Below are 12,424 nucleotides of genomic sequence, written 5' to 3' on the forward strand. Positions count from 1 at the left end.
GCAATTCGCAAAACCTTAAAAACGTGTCTTTGATTCTCTCACAGGACCTACGAGACGAGTAGAGGTGCACTGATACAGCTCGTTTCGGCCGGGTCCTGGTATCTTTGACGGAGGAAAATCGAATTTGCGAAATGGATTCACGCGCGCACGCGAAGCGCCGCGTCGCGCGTTCGCTACGCTTCAATTCTCGTCGACTCGCCGCTCGGCTCCGGTACGACTGGAACAGACGCGAGAAGAGGACCAGCACGCAACTAGAACTCCGAAGATACGCGGGAGACACCTGCCGTTCGCGACGCGACTTTCTCGACCAGATCGACTTTCCGCACGACATGGCCTCAGACGCCAAGAAGTTCAGTATCCGACCTCATGCAGATGGACTGACTCGTCTCGCGTTCTCGCCTGATGGGAGGTACGCTTGCAATTTGCCCCTTGTCGAATCCAACTGTCAGGTCGCGACTCGAGCTAAACGCGATTACTCCGCCGACCCTGCAGATATCTGTACACTGGAGGCTCTGAAGGCTTCATGCGCGTGTTCGATGCACGAACAGACGCGCCCGCTGAAGCAGATCCTCTGCTGTGCGATTACCACGAAGACCCCGTTCTGTCGGTTGCGGCTTCCGTCAGTTTTCCTCATTTGATCGACATGCAACCTCAAAGGCTGACCTCGTAGAGTAACAGAACGAGGTCTGGGTGTCTGCATCGGAATCAGGTCAAGTCGCGCTGTTCAAGGCAGGATCGAAAGAGGTCGATGACGATTTCAAGCTCGTGACTCGTTTCTCATTCCCGGCGAGGAGCATCAGGATCGATCCGAAAGGAGGCAAACGTATCGCATGTACCGCAGAGTAAGACTTTCCGATCGCTTCCTTGCGACCAATGTCCCTCAGAGCTGATCCTCTGCGTCTTTAGCGACGTGATTGTCAAAATTGTTCACGCCGACGACACGAACAAGGTGCAGATCTTGGCAGGACACAAGCAAGCAGTTAGAGAAGCGTCGTGGTCCCCTGATGGAAACCTTCTCGTCAGTCTCTTCTAAGGCGAGCCGTGCTTCGACATCCGCTGACACTCAACACGGAATGCCCCTAGACGACCTCGTCCACAGACGGACAGATTCGAGTATGGAAGCTCGATTCGGGAACAGAGCCCACTTGTCTGCAAGAACTTGATGGGCTCATCAAGGCTGAAGACGCAGAGTGCGTTCTCATGTACCCGAACATCCTGCTCGCCTCTGACGCCCCTTTGCTTTTCTCGTAGCTCGCAATACTCTGTCGAAGCGATCTGGCACCCCTCAGGCAAATTCTTCGCCGTGTCGAGCAAAGATAACGGTACGCACGGCCTTTATTGCTTCATTCCGTCTCTCGCTCCTGACTCTTTCGTGATCGTCCTGTTCGATGAAGATGTTTCAATCATTGCGAGCGAGTCTTGGCGCAAGGTTGGATCGTTCTCGGGTCACGACGGGGTCAGTTGCCCTAGGCAGGTTCTCAACACAAGCTCTAGAGCCTGACGTTCGCTTTCTTGCGACAGCCCGTCTCTGCACTAGCCTTCTCCCAGAACGGAAGATATCTCGTATCGTCCGGAGAAGACAAGAAAATCCTTGTCTGGGATTTCCAGGATATGGGCAAAGAAGGCAAATCACCTGTGGCCAAGTGAGAATCGCTTGTCTCTGCGTCTATGTCTCGTTCGGACATCGTGCTGACCATTCTGTCGTGTAGGACGTCTCATGACAATCTCGTGACAGGGGTTGCATTTCATCCTCGAGCTGGAACGAACGCGATTGCGTTCATCGACAACAGGGGACATCTCGTGCGCTGGAACGACCCTATTCCTGACGGTAAACCTTCTCCTACCGAATCTGCCTCGTCGAAGCGAACGGTCGAGACTTCAAATGGCTCGGGCACTCGCCGACGGAGTGACTCGGCTTCGACAAGTACCTCGTCACGTGGTGGCGGAGATGGAGATCTGTTCCGCAAAGACCAGGATGAAGACGAATTCGACCGATTCAACACCGCAGACGGCTTCGACGATTGGATCGATGACGATACGAACGAATTTGGGGTTGCCGACAGACGAGAGGCTGAAGAGAACAGTCGCTTCCGAATGCCAAGCGAGTTTGAGGGAGACGTTTTCGCCTCGAAGGGCAAGCGGAGAACTGACGGTGAGTCCCTTCAGAATGTCTGGCATATTTATAGCTGACATCTCTCGTTCACAGCGTACTCTGGCGCAACGAGCCTGGTTGCAAAGGGACAGGCGCCGTTCCAGCCAGGCGCGACTCCGGTTAGGGAGAAGAAGCAGTATCTAGGTGAATCCTGCCTGAACCCTGGACCAACTTGCGATTTTTCTAACGCTAATCTGAACCTAACAGCTTTCAACATGACCGGCTACATCCACTTGGTCGAGCGAGACGACTACAACATTCTCAGCGTAGACTTCCACGATCAGAGTTCGCATGTGCCCATACGATTCGATGACAGCATCAAATACACTATTGCTGCCCTCGGTACGTCAGATACTGCACCCTGCAGGTTTCCGACACTTATGCTGGATCCCTACGACAGGTGAACTCGGGGCTGTCTTTGCAGCTCCATCACTAGGTCTCGAACCGTCCAAGATCCTGTACAAGCCCCACGAATCGTGGACGTCCCTGTCTGATTGGGAGGCGTCCCTGCCGCAAGGCGAGAACGCAACCCTCGTCGCCATCGGAGGTTTCGCACCGCTCGACGGAGACCTGGACAGCCCGGCTGGACTGACCGGTTCTGGAGCTGTCATCGTGGCGACCGACCGAGGGTTCGTACGGTTCTTCTCTGGAGCAGGTCTCCAGAAATACGTCTGGAACGTGGGAGAAGAGATCGTCACTATGGCTGGCGGGAAAGACTGGGCTCTCATCGTCAACCGTTCGAACGGCGGAGGAGTGGGACTCGAGTACACTCTGATCGACACCGACAGCTTCGAGGTCGTCCAAGCAGGCAAAGTTCCACTGCCCAAAGGCGTGACTCTTAAATGGATCGGATTTACAAAGGACAATGTAAGCTATGCTCTTTCGCTCTCCTGCTCGAGCTCGTTCTGAAGCTCTATGCCCGACCAGATTCCGGCGATGTACGACTCGGACGGTCTCCTGTCTGTCCTCGACCGCTCGCGCCGACCCCGTCAAGCTCGATGGCTGCCCGCTCTCGACACCCGGACACTAGCCCGAAGAGAGGGTAAAACGGAAAGCTACTGGCCCGTTGGTCTTGATGCCAAGGCTGCACACGTAGTTATCCTCAAGGTGCGCTCCCCCTTGCTCTTCCATACCATCAATGCTCGTGGCTGACTTTTGCTCCGCTTGCAGGGCGAGGAGAAATACCCGCACTTCCCAACACCACTTCTGCAAGAGCTTGACCTCCAATTCCCGCTTCTTCATCTTGACATCACGCAGGGACAACTCGAAGAGCGGTTCGTCAATGCTGTCTCCAATTCTTTTTGGCCAAGTCTGACAGTCGTTTTTACAGCCATCTCCGGGAATCCGTCTTTACTTCGCATCGTCGCGATGGCGCACCGCCGGACGACTACACCCTCAAATCTTCCCTGGCGCGAGAAGAGCTCTCGATCGACAAACACCTGCTCCAGCTTATCCAGACATACTGCAAGGCTGAACGCCTGGAAGCTGCGCTCGATGCCGTCCTCCTTCTCTCGCAGCCTGCCTCGCTCAACGCCGCGATGAAGGTCGCCGACTTTTTCAACCTCCCTGCGCTCTCCGAAAGGATCGACATTGTGCGAGCAGTCAAATCAGGTGAGGATCCAGAGGATGCTGCCGCGAAACGACAAAGCAAGTACGCGCATCTCGCCGACGACCGAATCATCCCTGACCCCCTCTCGAACGGAAATGGACGCCACACTCGACGAGGCGGAGCTTCAAACATGTTTGCACCCGGAGGTGGCGAAGATTCTTACTCGCCACGACCGTCTGGCATGTCTTCGGTATTTGGAAGCGCTCGCAAAGCTTCAACTCGGGCGGGAACTTCTTCGTCCAAATGGAGGCAGTCTATGCCTTCAGGTCTCGGGGCCAATTCAACTTTCGGGCCAAGTGACGATGAAGGTTTGAACGACTCGATGGAAGTTGACGGAGGGTACGCCAGCGGAGAAGTCCTCGGCAGTTCGCCCAAACGCTTCCGGTCAGAAAGCCCAGCAGCTATGGCTGAGCAAGGGGAAGAAGCCGAGCTCGACGCCCCTCCGCCAAAGAAAGGTAAGCCTTGCTGACTTGTTGTCCTATCTCGTGAAGCCTCGACTGACACCGAAAGCACAGCAGTCAACCCGTTCGCCAAACGCGCACCGGCGGCCAAGCCTGCCCCTCCCGCTGCGAATCCTTTTGCTGGCAAGAAGGGAAGCAACCTCAAGGAAGTCAAGCGGACAGACAGCTTCTTCAACCGGGTCGAAGGAACTGCCCCACCGAAAGGTAAGCTTTACATCTTAGATCGCGTAGAGACTTGCAGTACTAAGACTTGGGCTCAATCCTGCAGTGAAAGGCAAAGTCGCTCGCGCCTCGAATGGCGGGTCTTCCTCCACGACAAAAGCGCAGACTACCGGACCGGGGTCGAAGCAAACAACTCTATTTGGCATGGCTCCTGGAGTGACAAAGCCAACAGACGGCAAAGGCAAGAAGCGCAAGGCGGTCGAAGCAGGAGAGGAAAACCATGTGTCAAGCACGACTGGCGCGAAACGGCTCGATCTTTTTGTCAAGAAACCAGGATCATCGCAGGCGGCGGGCCTCGGAGCTGAAGCGGCGCGAGAATTGCCCCGGGAGGGTGAAGAGCTGGAAGAGACCCAAATGGAGGAAACGCAGGCTGAGGAGACACAGGGAGGTTCTGCACTTGCAGCAGTCGACGAAGAGCCAATGGAGGACACGCAGGTCATCGATGATGAGACCCAAATCGAGACGCAGGAGGAGGTAAGCACTCTCTCGCTCCCAGGGAAGTATCGCTTTGCTCTGACTGATTCGCGGTTTGAACCACAGACTCCTGCACCGCAGACGACTCTCTCGAAACTCGCTCACTTTGCCTACAAGAAGGCAGAAGGCTCAGACGCGCCAACCGAGACTACAGCCAGCGAGACCCTGGCTTCTACCGATTCCGCTCCTTCCGAAGCCTGATATGTTTCCTTTGTGTGTAGTGTGTAAGAAAGTTGTTGCTTCTTGTAGTATTTGCAATGTCTGGTCATCCCGCACAAGTTATGTGAACTTGCATTGTCTCTCCGACCAATGATGTTGGATTGCTGCTCGCTAACAGCACGATCTCAGGTGAAAGAGCCGTAGCAATTGCGTTTCATAATTGCGCAGCGTTGCAGGCCTAGCCCTGGTAGGAGGATCGAGCAAAATTGGCAGACGGCTTCGCTGCTCGTCCGACAGCCGAGATCGGTCGCGATGCCGCTGGATAGCAGGGGAAGCGTCAATTCATAGCTCTGCATCGATGGCGCATTATCTTTCCGAAAGCAAGAGATAGACTTACGAGATCTTCTTCGACCTTCCGCCTGCAGCAAGAGACTCTTCTTCTTCCTTTTCTCTTTCTGCTTCTCCTTCTCAAGATCCTCTGGCTCGTCCAGACCGAGCAGCATCCTCGTTTCGAGACTGAGCCCGCCCTTCTTCTGCTTCTTTGGATTCCGTTCTTGATTCGGTTGAGGGGCTGATGAAGCGAGGACAGCGACTTGACGCTTCTTTGAGTAGAGTCGCTGATTGAGGAACTTGGTTGCTGATGTCTGAGAAGGGTGGGCAGCGGAAGTGAGCGATGGGCCGATCGACGAGGTAACGTGCTGGAGGGTAATGTCGCTATCAAGTATGTCCGGGGTTCAGCATCACGCCGTTGTTTGCGATCGAAAGCGATAGAATGGCAGACGTACCCAACTCGGCGTTTGCCTCCTTCCTTTACTTGAGCGTCTCGCTCAGCCTGCTTCCTCCTTCGCCGCTCTTCCCGAGCTTGTTCGAGTAGATCTTCCTCGTCACTTCCGTCTGCCTCCTTCCCTGCCTGGTCGTAGACTTCAGCCGCTTCGGCAAACAGGTCATCGTCGAGGTAGGTCGTCTTCTTGCCGATCTGCGGGGGAGCGACGGCTGGCGCGTCTTGCTCCTCCGGCTCTTCTCCGTCGAACGCGAGCGCGTCATCCTCGTCTTCGACATCTTCGTCGTCTTGATCTTCGTCTTCAGCAGCCTGTTCTACTTGCTTGCCTTTGCCCTTGCCCTTGGCTTGCTTGAGTTTCTTCTCCCTCGCCTTGTTCTTCTCTTTCTTCTCTTGGGCTCGTCTACGTGATCGAGCCAATCGTCAGACTGTGTGGGAAGTTTGGTAACTCCTCGATGCGGGTGTACGTACCTCCGCTGCTCCTCGAGCGCCTTTATTTTTTCTTGCTTCAGCCCTTTCTTTGCGGACGAGACGGTTACCTCCTCGGGAGCATCATCGCTGTCACTGCCACTGGCGTCCGAATAAGGCTCGTAAGGCGCGCTCATGATGAGATTGCTGGATGTGGCTCGGATGCGAGAAGAGATCAAGGTGCAGTTGGAAGCTGCGTCCTATGGCTTGATGATTGGCGGGCGTGTTCCGAAGTCTGTACTGAGGTGTGCTGTCGGTTTCTCGCAACACGTGAGGGCTCGGTGGAGTAGCTGTGAGGATTGGAATCCGCTTTCATCAAGTCGAATAATTTCTGAGAATGTCTCGCATATTGCTGACAACAAGGATTCATATATTCGACGTGTCTTGGTCGACTGGCAAAGTACTACACATTTATACTTCTAGAATCAAGATCTAGACTCTCAGAACCAACCCCACCATTTCTTCTTCTCCGCGGCCTTGTCTTCTTCGCGGTGATCGTGTTGCGCCTGCCCTACTTGCGGTTCTCCTTCCTCTCCATCCACAAGGGCCTTCTCGACAGCCTTGTCCAATTGTGCCCTTCGAGTCTCTTCTTCCTTCAGTGTGATCTCTGTCTCGTCCTTGGAATCACTCCGCTTCAAAGCTGATTCCTCCCTCAGCTTCTTGGCCGCCTTCTCGGCATCGTCAAAGTTCTCGACAACTCGAGCATCTCGGATAAACTCCTTCTCTTCGGCTGTCGCAGGCGCCTCCGCAAGTGACAAGGGCTCGAGCGAGAGGCCTGCAACGGGGAGTAGCGCGAATGGATAGAAGACGAGGAACTGGCGCGGTTCTTTCTTCGTTTCGCGGGTCTCGAGCTCGGGGCTGTTGATTGAAAGGGAAAATTAGAACGCTTCGAATCGGGCTTCAACGGTGAATAAGGACTCGCCCGCCGATGATTCGCAAAACAGGATTATTCTTCGTTTTGAAGGTGGTCGACTTGAATCCGATCTTCTTGAAAGCCTTCCCTAGAGCCTGTATCTCTCGAGCTATCAGGGGCAAGATCTTGGAGCCTTCATTGAGGTCGATACGCACCTTGTCAACCTTCTTGTCCCCGGTCTCGCATCGGAGTACCTTCTCGAGCTCAAAACCCGTTACGTCGACCTCGTCAAGCTCCTTCTTGTCGCGCTTGTTTGCATTTTGCTCCAAGAACGTCTGCTCAGAAATCTCGGCATCTTTCGCTCTCAACTCGGCCAACTTGTCCTTGCCTTTGGCGGCACCTGCGGCTCCAGCTCCAGTCGCACTCGACGTGATGTACCTTACGACACTCTCTTGCAAGTTTCGATCCGAGGCTTTGGCGCCCACTGCGTTCTTTGCCGCGTCGACAAGCTTGCCTCGGACTTTGCCAGCGCCAGGAATTCGATTCGCCTTGGCGGCAAAACTCGCTGCTGCTGCAACAGTGCCGGTGACCGCTTCAGCCGTCCCGGTGACCGCTGCCGTAGTACCTCCTACAACCGAGGATCCGAAGGAAGTGAGGGAGGCTGTTCTTGGTCAAGAGTGTAAGCCAAAAGCCAGGGTTGCTGCATGAACCTCGGGAGTTCCTCACCGAGAGCGGTTCCGCCTGCTGCGACGGCAACGAACGGAATAGCGAGAAGAGACGCGAGCGCGACGGATGGCCCTGAAACGGCGAGGATGGGCCAGGTCGCATCCCAGGTACTATACTCTGACGCCGGCGAGGTGCGAGGTCGCACTTCGGTCCAGAACCAGAGATTGGGCACTCGGCGTGCAAATGTCTCGCCAGGGAGGATAACCTCGTACATGAGCGGACCGACTTGGCCGAGCGCGACATTGAGTGGGATCTGAGTCTCGTTCGTGATCGACCAAGCATTGCTCGTGAACGTTTGAGCCGAAAGCCGGGCGTAGTTGGCCTTGGAATTTTCGCCAAACTTCTTGGTTGCGGTTGCCACGTTCGTGTACTTCTCTGTGACGGTACTCGAGACGCTGTTGAGGGTCGATTGCGCCTCTGTTGCGGAGGGCAGCCGTTTCGAAATCGCGTCGGGCAGTTTCGAGGAGAGCGTATCATACTGCTTATGCCAGGCAGGCGTGGCAGTCTCGCTCGTTTTGGTGAGATCGCCCTCTGTGCTCTGTGCCATGCTGATCGGGTTCTGGGGTGAGGGAGGATGAAATGGGGCAACAGCACCGCATTTATCGCGTCTGGCGTCGTCATCAAAATTTCGAATTGCGCAAATTAAGTCTTACCTTTTTGTAAGGTGGCATTATGGCAATCGCTTAGAAGCGGAAGAATGCCAGAGAGACAGGCTTGGGTCCGTTGCAAGCCAGAGATCTGAGGTAGAATCAGTAAAGTAACATTCTGTGTCCGGAATATAAAGTTTAGTATGGCTTTCAAAGGAAAAAACGCAGCAGGGGAACGAGCGCTCGAGCGCTGTGTCCCACTCGCCCCTTCACTCTTTCTCTTCTCGCTGTTTTAGCAGTACGCCACCTTTGAAAAGATACTATCGGAAATAACCTCTGTGCGCAGTCTTCGTGTCCATATCAGCACCTTCGAGCTCGTCCATCACGGTAACTGTAGCAAAGCCGAATGCTCGATTTTGTCGCTAGCAGCTACATGCCGATTTACGAAATGCTTTTGCAGAGCATAGCACGGAGCCGAGGGCGGGCCGACCCCCAAAGCACAAATGGACCGCGTTGTACTAATATCTGCGCGGCCAGAAACTTTGGCCTACTCGAGCGATCAGGCTCCTGGCGATGGGTCTGCAGCGCTTCTTACATTTTGTGCTCCCTCACGATTGCTGCTGTCTTCGCCCTGGCATCCATCCTGGCGTCTTAAAATATAGTTCTGAAGTCGAGCTCAGTTCCTGTTTCGAGGCAATTTCGTTTTGGTAGTTCACTCTTTATTCCCCGGTATCGTTTCCATCTCTAGCACGAGCAAGTTGACATCTCTGAGCCAGAAATCCGAACGAGGAGCGATCAGTAACGAGCCACTGATTGGGCGCATCCAGAGAGCCCCGCCAGAAATGAAAGGGCTCTAGCGGAGTCGCGCTCTTCTGTTAGCATCCGGTAAGGAGTATGCTCGAGTCATGCAGGATACAAAGCTTGGCCTCCGCTCAGGTTAGATCGATTTCGCCTGTGGAAGTGTACGGCTACCCGTCGTACGCGCAGCCGCATGAGCTTGGACAATTGTCGACCCTGGTTGGGCTTTCGTTCTGTGTCCATGACCGATTGATGTTGCGGACATTACGGCCGAGGTGGATCCGGTTCTCCGGATTCGACGCTAGACGAGCACATTCTCGCGAGCTTGTCCACGCCGACCCGTGGGAAGCAGGAACGCATTCCACGTTCAACGAATTCGTGAGTGTGACGGCTCGACACTTCGCCGAGGCTCACCCAGAAAGTCACGACAGAGGAGTCAAACAGGGTCAAACTAATGAAGCTGAACTACATACTGTGATGGTGTTCGAGACTAGCATATGCAGGAGTCAGACCGTCGGACGCGAGAGACGTTGGCCGTCGCGATCGAAGATCCGGTGCAATTCGGTCGACCTGCGACCGCGTGTGTACACAGGTTCAGCCTCCTATTTGCTCCTGTGTGATCTCGCCGGAGTACGGAGGCCTACGGAGGCTCGGACAGGCGTTCCCCGGGCTATTGGAGGAATGAATACCTTAAAATAGCTCTTGCCCCCACGCAAATATTGCTGCTCTCGCTGCCCGACGGACCCGGTGGACCTACCTCGAGCGGCGGTCCAATACTGCTGCTTCAAATACCCGCTCTCAAGGTTCAAAGCCCACGCCGATCAGATTAGAGGCGCGGGGGCATTTGACAGCGAGAGAAATCTCACCAGCTTCCAGTCGGGGCTCCCTTCTCCTCCCTTATCATTAGATTATTGTACCTCGTCCCACTCTTCGTCTGTATCCTCTTCAACCCATACCGAGGACACACGCCCGGGCGTCGTCAAGTTACCGGTCAACGAAGCACATTCTCCCAGAGCTTCGCGCTCCTCAAGTTCCCTCTGTCGACCCTACCCGTCAAGCTCCTCGAACAGATTCATCATGACGACACGCTTCGAGCAAAATCCTCTTGACTACGAAAAGACTGTTGGCGAGGTCGAGCACCGTGAAGGTGCACGTTTCGCCGACAGCACCTCGCTCAATGCTGCTACGACCCGCGACTCTGAAAAGGCTGGCTCTTCGAGATACGCCGCCTCGACCGCCGGTCTCGACCACCACGAGGCAAGCAAGAAGGAGGAGAGGAAACTTGTCAGGAAGATGGGTGAGTTTCGTTTCGCACGGTTCGCCTGACTACCCCGAGCTGATCAGGACCTCGCTTCACCCGCCATCAGACTGCGTGATCTTGCCTTTGGCCGTCTTGCTCTACCTGTCCGCCTACCTCGATCGTGGAAATTTGGGAAACGCTCGCCTGCAAGGGCTCGAGAAGGGCGTGCTCGGAGGTTCCGACGAGCGCTACTCGATCGCGCTCGCCTGCTTCTTCGTCACCTACGTCGTGTGGTCGATCCCGGGTACGCTCCTTGCCAAGCAGTTCAACCCCAACCGCGTGATCGCCATCGGAGCCCTGCTCTGGTCCGTTGGTGCCACGCTTCAAGCGGCGGCGTTCAACCCTGCTGGACTTTACGTCTGTCGCCTGATTGTCGGTATCGGAGAGGCCATGTTCGGTACGTACTCCCTCTCTGGACGTGCTGTGGGGCACCTCTGACACCTCTCGTGGTTGTATCTGTAGGTCAATCGATGGCTTACCATCTCGCAATCTTTTACACCAAGAGGGAGCTCGCCAAGAGGGTCGGACTCTTCATCTCGGCCGGTGCTGTTGCCGGAAGTCTGTCGGGTTTGATCTCGGTGAGTCAACCGGGAATCTTTGACGAAAGGCTCGTGCGCTGACCGCAAGGTTTCATCGAGCAGTACGGTGTCAACCACATTCACAGCAAGATTCCCCAATACAAGATCCTGTTCCTGATTGAAGGTCTTCCTTCGTTCCTCCTCGCTGTGATCGTCTGGTTCTGCCTCCCATCGCGCCCCGAGACGACGAAATTCTTCAACGAGGAAGAGCGCACGGTCGCGATCACGCGCAAGAACGCTGAAAACTCGAGCGAGGACAACCACGGCATTGTCTGGCGCGACGTGCGTTACACTCTCACCAACTGGAGGACCTGGATTCTCTGCATTGCCTACTCTGCCATGAACCTCGGACTGTACGTTGTCATGTCTTGATTTCTGCAGTCCTGTCGCTTGTTTGCTGATCCGATCGTCGATGACTTACAGTGGTTCGGTTTCTGGATTCTTGCCCACGATCATCAAGGGACTCGGTTACACGAACGCCCGCGCCCAGTTGTTCTCGGTTCCCCCTTACGCCGTCGCACTCGTGTTCATGCTTCTGATCACGACGATTTCGGATCGCGTGCAATCTCGCGGTATTCCCGTCATGATCGTGTTTGCCATCGGAATCGTCGGATGGTCCATCCTGTTTGGCATCGAGCCTCACCACGCTTCCGTCTCCCACCTTCAGTCCGTGCTTTTTTCGCTCGTATCGTGAACGATATCGCGGTCACAGCTGACTGAAATTTCGGTTTGCCCAACAGCGTTCGATACTTTGGTTGCATCTGCGTCGTCGTCGCCGGTTACTCTGCGATCCCTCTCATCATCGCCTGGCAAACCAGTCAACAAGCGACCGAGAGTAGCAAAGCTGTACGTTTTCTCCCATCAACTGAAAACGTGATATGGGTTCCAGGTTCCTGACTCGGTCATTTGGTGTGTTTCTAGGCGTCTTTGGGAGCGCTCAACTCGATCGGTCAATGCCTGAGCATCCTCGCGGCCTTCTCGTTCCCGAGCAAACAAGGTCCCCGATACGTCAAAGGATGTATCCTCAACATTGCGTTCCAATCGTTGGGACTGTGCATCGCGGGAGCGATGACGGTGTACTACCGACTCGAGAACCGTCGTCGAGACAAACGAGATGGAGGTCGTCCGGTCAAGGGACTCCCGATTGAAGGTCGGTTCGAGTTGTACGATCAAGCTCCTGCTTTCCGATACACTCCTTAAAAGAAAAGAACGGTTTCTTCGCTGTGTGTTGTGGTGGTTTTTTTTGTGTCTATACGTCT

At 54.9% G+C, this 12,424-nt stretch overlaps 4 protein-coding genes across 4 annotated transcripts; 2 read left to right on the forward strand and 2 right to left on the reverse strand.

Moving 5' to 3' along the window:
• Nucleotides 1-329: 329 nt before the first annotated feature.
• On the forward strand, nt 330-5,119 carry CTF4 (chromatin-binding protein CTF4; the record flags this gene model as incomplete). Its single annotated transcript, XM_076675846.1, has 18 exons — nt 330-409; nt 493-619; nt 679-842; nt 907-1,018; nt 1,084-1,190; nt 1,252-1,322; nt 1,395-1,456; nt 1,522-1,643; nt 1,710-2,152; nt 2,207-2,296; nt 2,360-2,494; nt 2,553-3,019; nt 3,080-3,259; nt 3,323-3,426; nt 3,483-4,216; nt 4,277-4,426; nt 4,491-4,918; nt 4,985-5,119. The coding sequence occupies 18 exons, from the start codon at nt 330-332 to the stop codon at nt 5,117-5,119; spliced, it is 3,711 nt and encodes a 1,236-aa protein (XP_076536985.1).
• A 196-nt stretch (nt 5,120-5,315) lies between these two features.
• JCM15063_005626 (uncharacterized protein) lies at nt 5,316-6,460 on the reverse strand (the record flags this gene model as incomplete). Its single annotated transcript, XM_076675847.1, has 4 exons — nt 5,316-5,395; nt 5,475-5,791; nt 5,863-6,258; nt 6,327-6,460. 4 exons carry the CDS (start codon nt 6,458-6,460, stop codon nt 5,316-5,318), a joined length of 927 nt encoding a protein of 308 aa, XP_076536986.1.
• A 303-nt stretch (nt 6,461-6,763) lies between these two features.
• JCM15063_005627 (uncharacterized protein) lies at nt 6,764-8,449 on the reverse strand (the record flags this gene model as incomplete). Its single annotated transcript, XM_076675848.1, has 4 exons — nt 6,764-7,181; nt 7,246-7,331; nt 7,392-7,837; nt 7,903-8,449. The coding sequence occupies 4 exons, from the start codon at nt 8,447-8,449 to the stop codon at nt 6,764-6,766; spliced, it is 1,497 nt and encodes a 498-aa protein (XP_076536987.1).
• Nucleotides 8,450-10,364: 1,915 nt separating this feature from the next.
• On the forward strand, nt 10,365-12,365 carry JCM15063_005628 (uncharacterized protein; the record flags this gene model as incomplete). Its single annotated transcript, XM_076675849.1, has 7 exons — nt 10,365-10,584; nt 10,655-10,984; nt 11,050-11,165; nt 11,229-11,518; nt 11,589-11,831; nt 11,906-12,011; nt 12,087-12,365. 7 exons carry the CDS (start codon nt 10,365-10,367, stop codon nt 12,363-12,365), a joined length of 1,584 nt encoding a protein of 527 aa, XP_076536988.1.
• Nucleotides 12,366-12,424: the final 59 nt, after the last annotated feature.

Source organism: Sporobolomyces koalae (assembly GCF_050403365.1).
Source record: "Sporobolomyces koalae JCM15063 DNA, S_koalae_JCM15063T_v1_ctg2, whole genome shotgun sequence".
NCBI lineage: Eukaryota > Fungi > Basidiomycota > Microbotryomycetes > Sporidiobolales > Sporidiobolaceae > Sporobolomyces > Sporobolomyces koalae.